Below are 17715 nucleotides of genomic sequence, written 5' to 3'. Positions count from 1 at the left end.
AGATTTTTTCCCTGAAAGTTTGGGCCAAAAACATGGGTGTGAATTATACATGGGAAAACACGGTAGTTCTATTTTTAGGTTTTGAGGAACCTCCATACTATTTACCATAGTGGCTGTAACAATTTACATTCCGACTAACAGTGCACAAGGATTTCCTTTTCTCCACATCCTCACCAACACTTGTTATTTTTTCTCTTTTTGATAATAGCCATTCTGACAGGTGTGAGGTGATACCTCAACGTAGTTTTGATTTACATTTCCCTAATGATTAGTGATGTTGAGAATCTTTTTATGTGCCAATTGGCTATCTGTATGCCTTCTTTGGAAAAATGTCTATTCAAGTCCTCTGCCCATTTTTTAAAATGAGGTCGTTTGCTTTTTAAAATATTAAATTGTGTAAGTTATATATGAATTTTTGATATTAACTCCCTACCAGATGCACGATTTGCAAATATCTTCTCCCATTCAATAGGTTGCCCTTTCATTTGTTGATGATTTCCTTCACTGTGCAAAAACTTTTCAGTTTGATGTGATCCCATTTGTTTATTTTTGCTTTTGTTGCCCTTGCCTTAGGAAACCGGTCTAAGAAAATATTGCTGAAACTGATATCAGCGAGCTTACTGCTTATGTTTTCTTCTAGAAATTTTATGGTTTCAATTCACTTTTGTTTTAATTTACAGTCCCCTAATGACGTAATGTGTTAGGCATACTTTCATATACTGATTTGCCATCTGTATGTGTTTTTTTGGGGTAACAATACTTATATCAGACTAAATAGACTTTAAAATGAAGACTATAATAAAAGACAAAGAAGGACATTACATTATGATAACGGGATCAATCCAATAAGAGGACATAACCCTAAGAAACATCTACCTACCCAACATAGGAGCACCTAAATATATAAAGGAAATATTGACAGACATAAAGGGAGAGATGAAAAGTAACACAGCCATAGTAGGGGACTTTAATACCCAATTGATACCAATGGACAGATCTTCCAGACAGAAAATCAACAAGGAAACAGTGGCCTTAAATTACACACTAGACCAGATGGATTTAATTGGTATTTTCAGCATTCTATCCCAAAGTAGCAGAATAGACATTCTTTTCAAGTGCACATGGAACATTTTATAAGATAGACTGCATATGATGCCACAAAACCTGTCTCAATAAATTCAAGGAGATTTAAATCATGTCAAGCATCCTTTTTGACTATAATGGTAGGAAACTAGAAATCAGTCAGAATTAGCATTCTGAAATAGGTTGCATTTTTATACACCAATAATGAATAATCAGAAAGAGAAATTAAGAAAACAACCCAATTTACAATAGCATGAAAAAAACAAAGAAACCTGGGATTAAATTTAACCAAGGAGGTAAAAGACCTGTACTTGGAAAACTGTAAGACATTGAAGATACAAATAAATGGAAGCATATACTATGCTCATAGATAGGAAGAATTAATATAGTTCAAATGTCCTTACTACCCAAAGCAATATATAAATTCAGTGCAATCCCTATTAAAATACCAATGGCATTTTTCACAGAACTAGAACAAATAACCCTAAAATTTATATGGAACCATAAAAGACCCCAAATAGCCACAGCAATCTTGAGAAAGAAAAACAAAGTTGGAGGTATCACGCTACCATATATCAAGCTATATTACAAAACCACAGTAATCAAAACAGCTTGGTACTGGTATAAAAACAGACACATAGGATCAATGGAACAGAATAGAGAGCCCAGAAATAAACCCATGCCTATTTGGTCATTTAATTTATAACAAAGGAAGCAAAAATATACAATGGGGTAAAGACAGTCTATGGAATAAATGGTGCTGGGAACACTGGACAGATACATGCAAAAAACGTGAAACTGGACCACCTTCTTGCACTGTATACAGAATAAACTCAAAATGGATTAAAGACTTAAATGTAAGACCCCAAACCATAAAATTCCTAGAAGACAACATAGGCAGTATATTCTCTGTCATTGCTCTTAGTGATATATTTTTTCTGATCTATCTCCTCAGGCAAGGGAAACAAAAGAAAAAATAAACAAGTGGGACTGCATGAAACTAAAATGCTTTTGTATGGCAAAGGAAACTGTCAGCAACACGAGAAGACATCCTACTGAACGGGAGAAGATATTCATCAATGAGCAACCTGATAAGGCGTTCATATCAGAAATGTATAAAGAACACATACAACTCGACACCAAAAAAACCAAACAACCCAATTAACAAATGGGCAGAGGACCTGAGTAGACATTTCTCCAAAGAGGACATGCAGGTGGCCAATAGATATATGAAAAGATGCTCAATGTCACTAATCATCAGAGAAACACAAATAAAACCTGCAATGAGATATCACCTCACATCTGTCAGAAAGGTTATCAATAAATCAACAAACAACAAGTGTTGGCGAGGATGTGGAGAAAAGGGAACCTTCGTGCACTGTCAGCAGGACTGCAAATTGGGGGAGCTACTATGGAAAACAGTTTGGAGGTTCCTTAAATTAAAAGTAGAACTACCTAATGACCCAGCAATTCCACTTCTGGGTATTTATCCAAAGAAATCCAAAATACTAATTCTAAAAGATATATGCATTCCTATGTTCGCTGCAGCATTATTTATAATAGCCAAGTTATGAAAGCAATTGAACTGCCCATCAGTAGACGATTGGATAAAGAAGAGGTGGTACATATATTCAATGGAGTATTACTCAGCCATAAAAAAGAAAGGAAATCTTACATGGATGGACCTAGAGGATTTTATGCTAAGGGAAATAAGACAGAGGAAGACAAATACCATATGATTTCACTTATATGTGGAATCTCAAGAACAAAATAAATGAAGAAACAAAACAGAAACAGACTCATAGATGTAGAGAACAAACTGATGGTTACTAGATGGGAGGGGGTTCAGGGGATTGGGTGAGAAAGGTGAAGGGATTAAGAAGTACAAATTGTTCATTACAAAATAGTCACAGGGATGTAAAGTACAGCACAGGGAATACAGTCAATAATATTGTAATAACTATGCATAGTGCCAGGTGGGTACTAGACTAATCTAGGGATCACTTCGTAAATTATATAAATGTCCAACCACTACACTCCATACTTGAAACTATTATGAAATAATATTGAATGTCAACTATAATTGAAAAAAGTAGACACAGGGATGTAAAGTACAGCATAGGGAATATAGTCAAACTATTGTAATAACTATGTACAGTGTCAGATGGATAATAGACTTATTGGGATTATCGCTTTGTGAGGTATATAAATGTCTAATCACGATGTTGTTTTGTACACCTGAAAGTAACATAATGTTGAATGTCAATGGTAATTGAAAAATAAATTTTTAAAAATTAAAAATCAATCACCATGTTATACATCTTAAAAAAAACAACACACTTGGCCTTATTGAAATGTTCAGCAGCATCGTAAACAGAAAGCTCTCCACTTTCTGAAGTATTTAGAAAGCAACAGATAGGAATGGCGGCAGCGGGGTGCACTTTTTGAGTTCTCTGGATCTTATCACAAACGGGGCATCTATAACCCATCAAAGGACTCTCTGCTCATCACGCAGAACAGCTAAGAGACTCGTGCAAGGATTACTTGAAGGTGGGTGAAGCAGGGCAATTACAACTGCGGAGGCACTCCCAGGGATCAGCAGTAAGCGGCAGACGTGGCTCTGGGCTTTCAGCAGCTCAGAAATCTCCCGCCCGCCACACACACACACACACACACACACACACACACACACACACACGGAAGAAGTGCCCTAAGACTCAGGAGAACTGGACACAGGGTTGGTGGTGCTACTCTCAGTGCACATATATGTAGGCAAGGGCAGAAACTGCACTGACTTTGTAGAAACTACCATCCAGACCCCTCAGCCCCAAGCATCTAAATCTGCAGTCCCAACATCACTCTGGGCACCAGGTGACCGGCTTTGCCTGCACAACACACAGAGGACTCTTTGGTACAGCAGAGGACAACCTGGACATTACTTGGTGGGCTTAAGCCAAGACTGGCACTGCTTTTTTTTTTCTCTTCTGTTTTGTTTTGTTTTGTCTTTATATCTTTGATATCTTTGCCTGTGTTGAGTGTGGGTTGTCGGTTGTTTTTACGTGTGAATGTATTTGATTTTTTCTTTGTTGTTGTTTTTGTTGTGCTTGGTGATTTGCTTTGTTCTGAAATTGCCCTACACCAAGGCCCAGCATAAGAGGCACAAGATTCAACATACCCAGAGGCCAACTCCAGACCAAACCAGAATACTACCGGGTTTGACCTACAAGTGACACACCCAGAGGGAATTCTCTACAGGCACAAGAGCCCATAGAGGCCAAACCACATTTAAGTGGTCAACCCTCATGCAACAGAACACCCTGCAGTGGGCAGAGCCAAGTCTCACAACTAGTCAGCCTAGGAGTTAACCTCACCTACTCACAAGTAAAAAGCAATTAAAGATCTTCTTTAACAGGAAAATATACACAACACAAGAGTTACCTTTGGAGCACACGCAGAGGAGAAGAATGAAGTAGTGCAAGTCAAATATAAAGGACACATACTACATAAGATAATCCAGCAAGAACTAAGAACTCTAGGGAATCTACCTAATACATCGAAGCAAACACAGAGAGTCAGCCAGAAAGGGGAAACAAAGAAATATGTCCCAAATAAAAGAACAGAAGAAACCTCCAGAAATGGAACCAAATGAAACAGAGGTAACCAACCTGTCAGAGACAGAGTTCAGAACACATGATAAGAATGTTTAAGGAGCTTAGAGACGACATAAAGGATAGAGAAATCATAATGAACAACCAGTTAGAAATAAAGAACACAATTACTGAAATAAAGAACTCACTTGAAGGAATTAACAGCAGGTTAGATGAAGCAGAGGATTGAATCAGCAACTTAGAAGACAAGTTAGCAGAGATCACCCAAACAGAACAACAGAAAGAAAAAAGAATAAAAAACATGAAGATGGTTTAAGAGACCTCTGGGATAACATCAAGTGCAACAATATGCGCATCATAGGAGTACCAGAAGGTGAAGAGAGGAAGCAAGGGATTGAGAACATATTTGAAGTAATAATGTCTGAAAACTTCCCTAACCTGATGAAGGAAACCAACATATAAGCCCAGGAAGTGCAGAGAGTTCCAACCAGGATAAACCCAAACAGGTCCACACCAAGACACATTATAGTTAAAATGGCAAAGGTTAAAGACAAAGAGAGAATCCTAAAAGCAGCAAGAGAAAGACAGAGGGTTACATACAAGGGAACTCCCATAAGACTATCAAATGACTTTTCTACAGAAACATTGAAGGCCAGGAGGGAGTGGCAGGAGATACTCATAGTGATGGAAAACAAAGGCTTACAACCTAGATTGCTTTATCCAGCAAGGCTATCATTTAAAGTTGATGGAGAGATAAAGAGCTCCCCAGAAAAGAATAAGCTAAAGGAATTTATTACCACCAAGCCAGCATTGCAAGAAATACTAAAAGGACTTCTGTAAATAGAAGAAAGATGAAAACAATCTAACTACAAATTTAAAAATAGCAATAACTATGTACCTATCAATAATCACCTTAAATGTAAATGGATTAAATGCTCCAATCCTGCCCGGTGGCTCAGGCGGTTAGAGCTCTGTGCTCCTAATGCTGAAGGCCACCAGTTTGATTCCCACATGGGCCAGTGGGCTCTCAACCACAAGGTTGCCAGTTCAATTCCTCAACTCCCGCAAGGGATGGTGGGCAGCGCCCCCTGCACCTAAGATTGAACATGGCACCTTGAGCCCAGCTGCCGCTGAGCTCCCGGATGACTCAGTTGGTTGGAGTGTGTCCTCTTAACCACAAGGTTGCCAGTTTGACTCCTGCAAGGGATGGTGGGCTGCGCCCCCTGCAACTAGCAATGGCAACCTGACCTGGAACTGAGCTGCGCCCTCCACAACTAGACTGAAAAGATAACAACTTGAAGCTGAATGGCACCCACCACAACTAAGATTGAAAAGACAACAATTTGACTTGGAAAAAGTCCTGAAAGTACACACTGTTCCCCAATAAAGAACTGTTCCCCTTCCCCAATAAAAAATCTTAAAAAAAAAAAATATATAGAGAGAGACATAGGGTGGCTGAGTGGATAAGAAAGCAAGACCCTTGCATATGCTGTATACAAGAGACTCACCTCAAATCAAAAGACACACAGAGGCTGAAAGTGAAGGGTTGGAGTAAGATATTTCATGCAAATGGAAATGAGAAAAAAGCTGGTGTAACAATACTTATATCTGACAAAATAGTCTTTAAAATGAAGAATATATCAAAAGACAAAGATGGACAATACATAATAATAAAGGGATCGATCCGACAAGAGGACATAACCCTAGTAAACATCTATGCACCCAACAAAGGAGCACCTAAATATATAAAACAGATATTGACTGACATAAAGACAGAGATCAATAGTAACACTATCATAGTAGGGGACTTCAACACACCTCTGACAACAAGGGACAGGTCTTCCAGACAGAAAATCAATGTGGAAACCACAGCCTTAAATGACACATTGGACCACTTGGATTTAATCAATATTTTCAGAGCATTTCACCCCAATGCTGCAGAATACACGTTCTTCTCAAGCGCACATGGAACATTTTCCAAGATAGACCATATGTTAGGCCACAAAACAAGTCTTGATAAATTTAAGAAAATTGAAATCATACCAATTGTCTTCTCTGACCACAGTGCTATGAAATTAGAAATGAACTACTACAGAAAAAAACTGGAAGACACACCAATTCATGGAGGCTGAATAACATGTTACTAAATAATGAGTGGGTCAACCAGGAGATCAAGAAAGAAATCAAAAGATATCTCGAGACAAACGAAAATGAAAACACGACGACCCAAAATCTATGGGATGCTGCGAAAGCAGTCCTAAGAGGGAAAATCATAGCATTACAGGCCTATCTAAAGAAACAAGAAAAATCACTAATCAACAGTTTATCTTCACACTTAAGGGATCTGGAAAAAGAACAGCAAAATAAGCCCAAAGGGAGTACAAGGAAGGAGATAATAAAGTTCAGAGCGGAAATAAATGAAATAGAAACCAGAAAAACAATACAAAAGATCAATGAATCCAAGAGTTGGTTCTTAGAGAAGGTAAACAAAATCGAAAAACCTTTAGCCAGACTCATTAAAAAAAAGACAGAGGACACAAATTAATAAAATTAGAAATGAAAGAGGAGAAGTGACAACAGACACCGCAGAAATACAAAAAAATTTAAGAAATTACTATGAGCAACTATATGCCAACAAATTTGACAATCTGGAAGAAATGGACAATTTTCTAGAGGCATACAACCTTCGAAGGCTAACTCAAGAAGAAACAGAAAACCTGAATAGACTGATTACCACCAGGGAAATTGAATCAGTAATCAACAATCTCCCAACAAACAAAAGCCCTGGACCAGATGGCTTTACAGGTGAATTTTACAAAACATTCAAAAAAGAATTATCACCTATTCTCCTCAAGCTCTTCCAAAAAATCCAGAAGGAGGGAAGTCTCCCAAAAAGTTTTTACAAAGCTACTATCACCCTGATCCCCAAATCAGACAAAGACACTACAAAAAAAGAGAAAACTACAGGCCGATATCTCTAATGAACATAGATGCAAAAATCCTCAACAAAATATTAGCAAACAGAATTCAGCAATACATTAAAAAGATCATACACCATGATCAAGTGGGATTCATCCCTGGTATGCAAGGGTGGTTCAACATCCGCAAATCAATTAATGTAACACACCACATTAACAAAATGAAAAATAAAAATCACATGATCATATCAATAGATGCAGAAAAAGCATTTGATAAAATCCAGCAGCCATTTATGATAAAAACCCTTAAGAAAGTGGGAATAGAGGGATCACATCTCAACATAATAAAGGCCATATATGATAAACCCACAGCTAACATCATACTCAATGGGGAAAGGCTAAAACCATTCCCCTTAAGATTAGGAACAAGGCAAGATTGTCCACTTTCTCCACTTCTATTCAATGTAGTGCTGGAAGTTCTAGCCACAGAAATCAGACAAGAAATAAAAGGCATCCAAATCAGTAAGGAGGAAGTAAAATTGTCATTATATGCACACAACATGATACTATATATAGAGAACCCTAAAGACTCCACCAAGAAACTATTAGAGCTGATAGATAAATTTAGTAAAGTAGCAGGATACAAAATTAATATTCAGAAATCAGTTGCATTTGTATATACCAATAATAAAACATCAGAAGGAGAAATTAAAAAAAAATCCCATTTACAATTGCTTCAAAGACTATAAAATACCTGGGAATAAATTTAACCAAAGAAGTAAAAGATCTGTACTCAGAAAATTATAAGACACTGAAGAAAGAAATGAAAGAAGATACAAATAGATGGAAACACATACCATGTTCATGGATAGGAAGAATTAATATTGTTAAAATGTCCATATTGCCTAAGGCAATATACATATTCAACGCAATTCCTATCAAACTACCAACGACGTTTTTCACAGAAATAGAACATATAATCCTAAAATTTATATGGGACCATAAAAGACCCCGGATAGCCTCAGTAATCTTGAGAAATAAGAACAAAGTGGGAGGTATAACAATACCTGACATCAAATTATACTACAAGGCTACAGTAATCAAAACAGACATAAAAACAGACACATAGCTCAATGGAACAGAATAGAGAGTCCAGAAATAAATCCATGCCTATATGGCCATTTAATCTACGACAATGGAAGCAAGAATGTACGCTGGAGTAAAGACAGTCTATTCAATAAACGGTGCTGGGAAACCTGGACAGACACATGCAAAAAAATGAAGCTGGACCACCTCCTTACACCATATACAAAAATAAATTCAAAGTGGCTTAAAGACTTAAATGTAAGATCTGAAACCATAAAATTCCTAGAAGAAAATATAGGAAGAAACTTCACATATATTACCCGGAGTAAGATTTTTTTTTTTTTTTTTTTTTTAAGATTTTTATTGGGGACAGGGAACAGGACTTTATTGGGGAACAGTGTGTATGTCCAGGACTTTTTTCTAAGTCAAGTTGTTGTCCTTTCAATCTTAGTTGTAAAGGGTGCCATTCAGCTTCAAGTTGTTCTTTCAGTCTTAGTTGTGGAGGGTGCAGCTCAGCTCCAGGTCCAGTTGCCATTGCTAGTTGCAGGGGGTGCAAACCACCATCCCTTGCGGGAGTCGAACCGGCAACCTTGTGGTTGAGAGGATGCGCTCCAACCAACTGAGTCATCCGGGAGCTCAGCGGCAGCTCAGCTCAAGGTGCCATGTTCAATTTTAGTTGCAGGGGGTGCTGCCCACCATCCCTTGTGGGACTCGAGGAATTGAACTGGCAACCTTGTGGTTGAGAGCCCACTGGCCCATGTGGGAATCGAACTGGCAGCCTTCGGAGTTAGGAGCATGGAGCTCTAACCGCCTGAGCCACCGGGCTGGCCCTGGAGTAAGATTTTTACTGATATATCTCTTCGTGCAAGGGAAGTAAGAAAAAAAATAAACATGTGGGATTACATCAAACTAAAAAGTTTTTTCACAGCAAAGGAAACCATCAATGAAACAAAAAGGGATCCTACTGAATAGGAAAAGATATTTGCCAATGATATATCTGATAAGGGGTTAATATCACAAATTTATTAAAAAACTCACTCAACTCAACTCCAAAAAAAACAAACAACCCAATTGAAAAATGGGCAGAGGACATGAAGAGACATTTTTCTAAAAAGGACATACAGATGGCAAACAGACATATGAAAAAATGCTCAAACTCACTAATCATTAGAGAAATGCAAATAAAAACCACAATGAGATACCACCTCACCCCAGTCAAGATGGCTATCATCAATAAATCAACAAACAACAAGTATTGGTGCGGATGTGGAGAAAAGGGAACCGTTGTGCACTGTTGGTGGGATGGCAGATTGGTGCAACCACTATGGAAAGCATTATGGAGGTATCTCAAAAATCTGAAAACGGAACTGCCTTATGATCCAGCAATTCCACTCCTAGGTATCTATCCGGAGAAATCCCAAACTCTAATTCAAAAAACTTTATGCAGCACTATACACAATAGCCAAGACATGGAAACAACCAAAATGCCCATCGGTAGATGACTGTATTAAGAAACTGTGGTACATTTATACAATGGAGTATTACGTGACCATAAAGAAGAAAGAAATCTTACCATTTGCAACAACATGGATGGACCTAGAAAACATTGTGTTAAGTGAAACAAGTCAGACAGAGAAAGACAAATACCATATGATCTCACTTATATGTGGAATCTAAAGAAAAGAATAAGTGAATGAACTAATCTGAAACAGTTTTGGAGACATAGAGGAAAAACTGAGGGTTGCTAGATGGGAGGGGGGGTGGGGATAAGGGGGAAGGTGAGGGGATTAGGAAACAGTCAGTAACCACAAGATGGCCACGGGGTTCTGAAAATTAATTTGGGGAATGTAATCAATAATGTTGTAAAGATTTTGTAGGGTATCCGATGGACACTTGGTCTCATTAGGGAGATCACCTCAGGGATGATGTAGATGCCTGATCACTGCACTGTACACCTGAAGCTGAAGCTGAACAATAATCAATGTCAACTACAAGTTTGTATGTATATGTATGTATATGTGTGTGTGTGTGTGTGTGTGTGTGTGTGTGTGTGTGTGTGTATGTACTTACAAGAAGCGGAGTACAGCATTAGGAATAGAGACAGTGGAAATGTAATGGCTGTGTGTGATGTCAGAGAGGTAGTGGATGGGAGGAGGGGGCCTGTCATTGTGTGAGGGATATAAAACATAAACATCTAAGTATTATGGTCTTTGTAAAAAAAAAAAGAAAGAAAGAAAAAAAGCAACAGACCCAACCCTATTTTACCACAGACAGGTACCCAGTATGCTATTTTATCCAACCACCAGATCGGTATCTTCAGAGGAGCTGTTCTGATACCTTGAGATTTAAGACTCTGAGAAGATAGAAGTAACAACTGAAACAAAGGCTCTAAAAAGGTATGTACTAATAAGCATCCTGGGGGAAGAAGGATCTAAGTAGGCAGGGACACTTTTATGGCCTTGGGAAAGAGGGAAGGAGAAGGTCAATATTTCAAAGATCTGGCATAAAACATTCTTTGCACGTCGCCAGAGTGCACATTCCTGCATGTCTTAGGGGCTGCCCGCAGCTCTGGTCGAGGGAAGCAAGCCATGCCAGTGTTGTCTTCAGGGTGCTAGGAAGGAGTCAAAGCTCCTCCAATAGTGGGAAGGTAGATAAGAAAAGATACTAGTTATTGGGGGATTGTCCTTGAGCTGAGTACAATGCTTCTATCGGACAGCAGAAGGCCATGTGGGTTTTGTTCTCCAGGAAGAAAGCTGGCAATCAAACATTTATCCCTGACTAGATGCTAACTTAAATAATTTCACTCAATTCTCACCAAACCCTGAAAAGCTTTATTAGCCCCTTTTAATCGATGAGGAACCTGACGCTCAGTTTGAAAAAACAAGCCCAAGTTTACTTGGCTATAAAGTAATCTAGAACTGGAAGTCAGGTGGCCTAGACTCCATAAGACTGGAGCTTTTTACTCTACCCACAACATGGAGAAATGCAGCAAAGAAAAAGGGTTTGGGGTAGACACATGTGGTTTGGAGTCCTGTCTTTATCCCTCCACTCATTGTGTAACTTCAGGCACTGGCCAGAGCGCTCTGAGGTTCAGATAAAATCGTAACTCCAGAAATGGAAAGGATATATGAATATCCCTGCTTCACAGGGATTCAGGAGAGATAAATGTTGCAATGCATGTAAGATTCCTGGCCCACTGTAGTAAATGGTAGGTATTGGTAATACTCCCCATAGATGGTACTGACAGAAGAGTTTGGAGGAATGTGGATTGGGTGTCACTAGGAAGGTACATGGGAAAAAGCAGGTTTGAGGACCTACTCTTATTCCAGGGTGTTAGGAGAGCAGAATGAAAGGAAGGTGAACCAACAATTGATTTGGAAAAACAACAACAAAACTATACAAGACGAGTAGGAAGGAAAATGTAGGGGGAGAGACTATTGTTTTTGAGAGATGCTAGCCACAAAAAATTTTAAAAAGACCCACCTCCATACTTCAGAAACTTTTAAAAAATCTATGCGGGGTAAATACTTAAATGAAATTAGTATTCTTAAAAATGGCTAGGTTGCTTGGCATTTCAAATTATAGAAAGGTGGCGTCGTGGCTAGGGATGCCTGAACGTTCAGCAATCAAAGGCTTTGAAAAATAATGTCTAGATTGAAATTGCCTTGAGTGTATATAGCAATTTGAGAATTATCACGTTTTAAATGTCGCGTCTTCCTTTCCATAAATGTAGTACATATTTCCCATTAATCATGTCTTCTTTAACGTCCTTTAACGAAGTTTTATAACACTTTACATAACTGAATTGCAGCTTTTATCAGGTTTGTTCTTAATAAGCCTAGCAGTATTTGTGGCTAGTATAACTGGGATCATTTTTTCTACTGCACTTTTAAATTAGTTGTTTATGGTGCATATGAATGCAGCTAAAAGAATGAGCTAAACTTGTTAGTATTGCATGGCTGTATTTCTAAAACCACATGCTGGGGGAAGAAAAGCAAGATAGAAACTGAGAGATGTCCTCTTTTTCGTGGCACCTTGGAGGCGATCAGCTACTTCAGGATGAAGCTGAATGTCTCTTTCCCAGCCACTGGCCGCCAGAAACTCATGGAAGTGGACGATGAACGCCAACTTCGTACGTTTTATGAGAAGCGTGTGGCCACAGAAGTTGCTGCTGACGCTCTGGGTGAAAAATGTGTTATGTGGTTCGAATCAGTAGTGGGAATGACAAACAAGGTTGCCCCATGAAGCAGGGTATCTTGACCCACGGCTGTGTTCGCCTGCTCCTGAGTAAGGAGAATTCCTGCTATAGACCAAGGAAGACTGGAGAAAGAAAGTGCAAATCTGTTTGGGGTTGCGTTGTGGATGCCAATCTGAGTGTTCTCAATTTGGTCATTGTGAAAACAGGGAGAAAGATATTCCTGGTCTCACTCATACTACTGTGCCGCGTCCCAAAACAGCTAGCAGAGTCTGCAAACTTTTCAATCTCTCTAAAGAAGATGATGTCTGCCAATATGTTGTGAGAAAGCCCCTAAACAAAGGTCAGAAACCTAGGACCAAAGCATCCAAGATTCAGCGTCTGTTACTCCACGCGTCCTGTAACACAAACATCGGCATATTGCTCTTAAGAAACAGTATACTAAGAAAAATAAGAAAGAAGCTGTAGAATATGCTAAATTTTTGGCCAAGAGGATGAAGGAGGCCAAAGAAAAATACTAGGAACAGATTGCCAAGATATGAAGGCTGTCTTCTCTGGGAGCTTCTACCTCGACATCTGAGTCCAGCCAAAAATGAGATTTTCTAAGAGTAAAAAAATACATAAGGTCAGATATCAAATCTCAAAAAAAAAAGAAAGGAAAGAATGTGAAAGATGTGATGTTAGACCACTTATGTGAGTTAAAAGTGAACACAACAATATCATATAGTTTATGGATACATATTAGTATGTAAAAGTACGGGGGAGAAATTGTTTAAAATGATACATATGAAATTGGGCTGTGGGGATAAGCTGTGCAGTGTAAAGGGAACCTTAGCTTCATGTCGATTGCATTCGGAAGGAAGGGAGGAAGGAACGAAGGGGGGGGGGAGGAGGGGAAATTAAGAAAAAAGAACCAAAAGTAAATATAAATAATATGTTAGCAGTTGCTAATATGTGGGTTGTGGAACTATAGGTATTTAAATTTTGTTTTTAAAATTTGGCTTTTCTTATCCCACCCAACCCCCTGTGTTATTTATTCAGCTAGGGCAGTTTTCAATTTTTAAAAAGTGTTACTATCACCCCAATAAATTTTAATTAAAAAAAGTGTTAATAGACTTTATTTTTTAGAGAAGTTTTAGGTTTACAGAAAATTTGGGTAGGGTCTGGCCCGGTGGCTCAGGCAGTTGGAGCTCCACGCTCCTAACTCCAAAGGCTGTTGGTTCGAGTCCCACCAGGGCCAGTGGGCTCTCAACCACAAGGTTGCCAGTTCGACTCCTTGAGTCCCGCAAGGGATGGTGGGCAGCGCCCCCTGCACCTAAGATTGAACACGGCACCTTGAGCTGAGCTGCCGCTGAGCTCCCACATGGCTCAGTTGGTTGGATCGCATCCTCTCAAACACAAGGTTGCTGGTTCGACTCCCGGAAGGGATGGTGGGCTGCACCCCCTGCAACTAGCAACGGCAACTGGACCTGGAGCTGAGCTGCGCCCTCCACAACTAAGACTGAAAGGACAACAACTTGAAGCTGAATGGCACCCTCCACACTAAGATTGAGGAAACAACAACTTGACTTGGAGAAGAGGCCTGGAAGTACACACTGTTTGTTTCCCAATAAAGTCCTGTTTCCCTTCCCCAATAAAATCTTTAAAAAAAAAATAGGGGTAGAAACTGCGAGTTCCTATATATCCTTTGAGTTTATCTGTTTAGGCTGTCATGACAAAAAACCACAGGCTGGGTAGCTTAAATGACAGAATTTTTCATAGTTCTGGAAGCCAGAAGTCCAAGATCATCAAGGTGCCGACAGATTGGGTTCCTGGTGTCTTTTCTCACTTTGTCCTCACATGACCTTTTCTCTGCACATATGCAAAGAGAGAGAGAGAGGTCTCTAGTCTCTTGTCCTCTTCTTATAAGGACACAGATCCAATCAGATCGGGGCCCACCCTTATGATCTCATTTAACCTTAATTATGTCCCTAAAGCCTTCTCTCCAAATATCGTCACACTGGGAATTAGGGCTTCAATATCTGAATTTGGGGGGGACACTATTCAGTCCATAACATTCTGCCCTCTGGCCTCCCAAAACCCATGTCCTTTTCACATACAAAATACCTTCACTTCATCCCAACGTCCCCCACAGTCTTAACCCATTTCAGCATCAATTCCCAGTCAAAACTCTCATCTACGTATCATCTAAATCAGGTAAGGGTGAGACTTGAGCTATCATTCATTTTGAATTTAGGGGTGGGGCACCAACATTTAATCCATAACAGGGCTTTAGGACTCCAACATATCAATTGGGGGGAGGGACACATTCAGTCCATATTTTTAAATAAAAACATTTTTAAGGAATGAATGTCTCTTAGGTGTCTCTGTGACCCGGTCCTCCTGCCTTGATGGATTATACACTCGAGCCCAACGTGACAGCAACTGACTACTACTATCCTGATATCATCTCAAGCCCCTGTGATGGGGAACTCATCCAGAAAGGGAGCAAGTTGCTTCTCGTCGTCTTTTACTGCCTCCTGTTTGTCTTCGGTCTCCTGGGAAACAGCCTGGTGATCCTGGTCCTTGTCATGTGCAAGAAGCTGAGGAGCATCACAGACGTGTTCCTCTTCAACCTGGCCCTGTCCGACCTGCTTTTTGTCTTCTCCATCCCCTTTCAGACTCACTATCAGCTCTACCAGTGGGTGTTTGGGGCTGTAATGTGCAAGGTGGTGTCTGGCTTTTATTACATTGGCTTCTTCAGCAGCATGTTCTTTATCACCCTCATGAGCATGGACAGGTACCTGGCAATTGTCCACGCTGTGTATGCCATGAAAGTGAGGACAGCCAGAGTGGGCACAGCCCTGAGCCTGGCAGTATGGCTGACCGCCATCACGGCCACCGGCCCACTGCTGGTGTTTTACCAAGTGGCCTCTGAAGATGGCATCCTACAGTGTTACTCGTCTTACAACCATCAGACTTTGAAGTGGAAGTTGTTCATCCACTTTGAAATGAATATCTTAGGCCTGTTGATCCCGTTCACTATCCTCATGTTCTGCTACATTAGCATCCTGCACCATCTGAAGGGTTGCCAAAACCACAACAAGACCAAGGCCATCAAGTTGGTGATTCTTGTGGTCATCGCATCTTTACTCTTCTGGGTCCCATTCAACGTGGTCCTCTTCCTCACTTCTCTGCACAACATGCACATCTTGGATGGATGTGTCATGAGCCAGAGGTTGATTTATGCCACCCATGTCACAGAAACCATTTCCTTCACTCACTGCTGTGTGAACCCTATTATCTATGCTTTCATGGGTGAGAAGTTCAAGAAACACCTCTCAGATATATTTCAGAAAATTGGCAACCACATCTCCCTCTACGCAGGGAGACAAGTCCCCAGAGAAGGCTGGGAGAGATCATCGTCCTTTCAGCACTCCTTCCGTTCCTCCACCACAGACTACATTTTGTGAGGAGGGGGTCTCAGGGTGAGCTTCTGCTTTCACCACCACTCTTCCTTCAAAAGACAAACATGATTTATATTGGAGTCTGAGGTGCCATGAAATGATATTCTTGGAAATTTGGTTACGGACACAAGATACATTTCAGATTAAATGAATTCCTACTACTGCAAGTGAATCTCAACTTTCAAAGACTTTGTTACACTCTTCTGGAAATAGTCTATGTATTATGCTATTAAGTAAAATGTTGGTTGTAAGATTTTTTTTGGTTTTTGTTTTTTTTAATTTTCTAAGTGTCTTTGTCATATATGAACTTAAATTTTATCAAATACTTTTTCCTTATCTATTGAGGTGAGCATATAACTTTCTTCCATTATTCTGTTAATGTGGTGACCTGCATTGATTGGTTTTCTATGGTAATCAACCTGTATTTTCCTGGGGGAAACATGTTCATTTTAATAAATAACTGGATTCTCTTAGTATTTTTGTGTCTGTGTTTATAAGAGATATTGTCTTATAATTTCTCTTCTTACAATGTCCTGATCATGTTTGACGTGAAAAAATGTGTTGGGAAGTACTCCTTTTTCCACTACTCCCTGAAAGAGTTTGTGTACAAAATTTGGTGTTATTTCTCCCTTAAGTGTTTGGTGAAATTAATTAGTAAAGCCATCCAGGGTTTCTCTGTGGGAAGAATTCAAATTACACATTCAGTTTCTTTGGCAGATAGACATTATTCAGATTTTCTATTTTTCCTCGTCTCACTTTTAGAAGTTGTGATTTTTAAGGAATTTTCTCACTTCATCTAAGTTGTCAAACATATTATTATGGAGTTTTCCCTAATATCTTCTCATAGTCTTTTCAATGCTGGAGGATATAAAGTAATGTCCCTTTTCATTGCTAATATTGGTCATTTATGTTTTTTCTCTTTTTTTTTTTCCCCTGATGGGGTTTATCAATTTTACTAATGTCTTCAAAGAACCAGCTTTTGGCTTTCTTGATTTTCTGTTTTTGTCTTCTCATTAATTTCTGCTCTTATCTTTATCTTACCTGTTTCCTTTGGCTTTAATTTGCTGTTTTATTCTAGCTTCTTGAAATGGAATCAATCTTATTGATTGTCAACCTTTGTTCATTTCTGAAAGATGCCTTTTGTTGAGCCATATTTAGGCCAGGAGCAGAAACCTTATCTTAAAAGCCATCTTGTCTTGATCCTGTCTTACTTTATCTCCTCGGGGCCTATGATCAGTGGGCCTGGGTAGTCTGATGGCATCCTGGGGCCAGGGTGTGGAGCTGGAGGGCTTGGTCACGCCCTGAAACCCTTTGTCAATGAAAACCCCCTGAAGCTTTGAAGGAGGAACAGCCTCAGTTTCTCCTCCTATAAAACTCCA

General features: G+C 39.5%; 2 protein-coding genes and 1 pseudogene across 4 annotated transcripts in view; 2 read left to right on the top strand and 1 right to left on the bottom strand.

The window, feature by feature from the left end:
* CX3CR1 (C-X3-C motif chemokine receptor 1) overlaps window positions 1–17715 on the bottom strand; it is a 68993-nt gene that overhangs the window by 49152 nt on the left and 2126 nt on the right. Inside the window, exon 2 of one of the 3 annotated variants that reach the window (XR_012489614.1) lies at window positions 15481–16386. The exons of the other annotated variants lie outside the window; for them this stretch is intronic. The gene's annotated coding sequence lies outside the window, so the exon portion shown is untranslated. Of the gene's footprint in view, window positions 1–15480; window positions 16387–17715 lie in introns of those variants that run through there. 3 annotated transcript variants of the gene reach the window in all.
* Window positions 10955–17687, top strand: CCR8 (C-C motif chemokine receptor 8). Its single transcript, XM_019727763.2, has 2 exons — window positions 10955–11091; window positions 15251–17687. The coding sequence occupies exon 2, from the start codon at window positions 15281–15283 to the stop codon at window positions 16340–16342; it is 1062 nt and encodes a 353-aa protein (XP_019583322.1). The 5' UTR covers window positions 10955–11091; window positions 15251–15280; the 3' UTR covers window positions 16343–17687.
* LOC109445397 (small ribosomal subunit protein eS6) lies at window positions 12732–13885 on the top strand (annotated as a pseudogene).

The sequence above is a fragment of the Rhinolophus sinicus genome, linkage group LG10 (genome assembly GCF_036562045.2).
Source record: "Rhinolophus sinicus isolate RSC01 linkage group LG10, ASM3656204v1, whole genome shotgun sequence".
NCBI lineage: Eukaryota > Metazoa > Chordata > Mammalia > Chiroptera > Rhinolophidae > Rhinolophus > Rhinolophus sinicus.
Note: the sequence above shows the minus strand (reverse complement) of the source record. Positions and strands in the feature narration are given on the sequence as shown.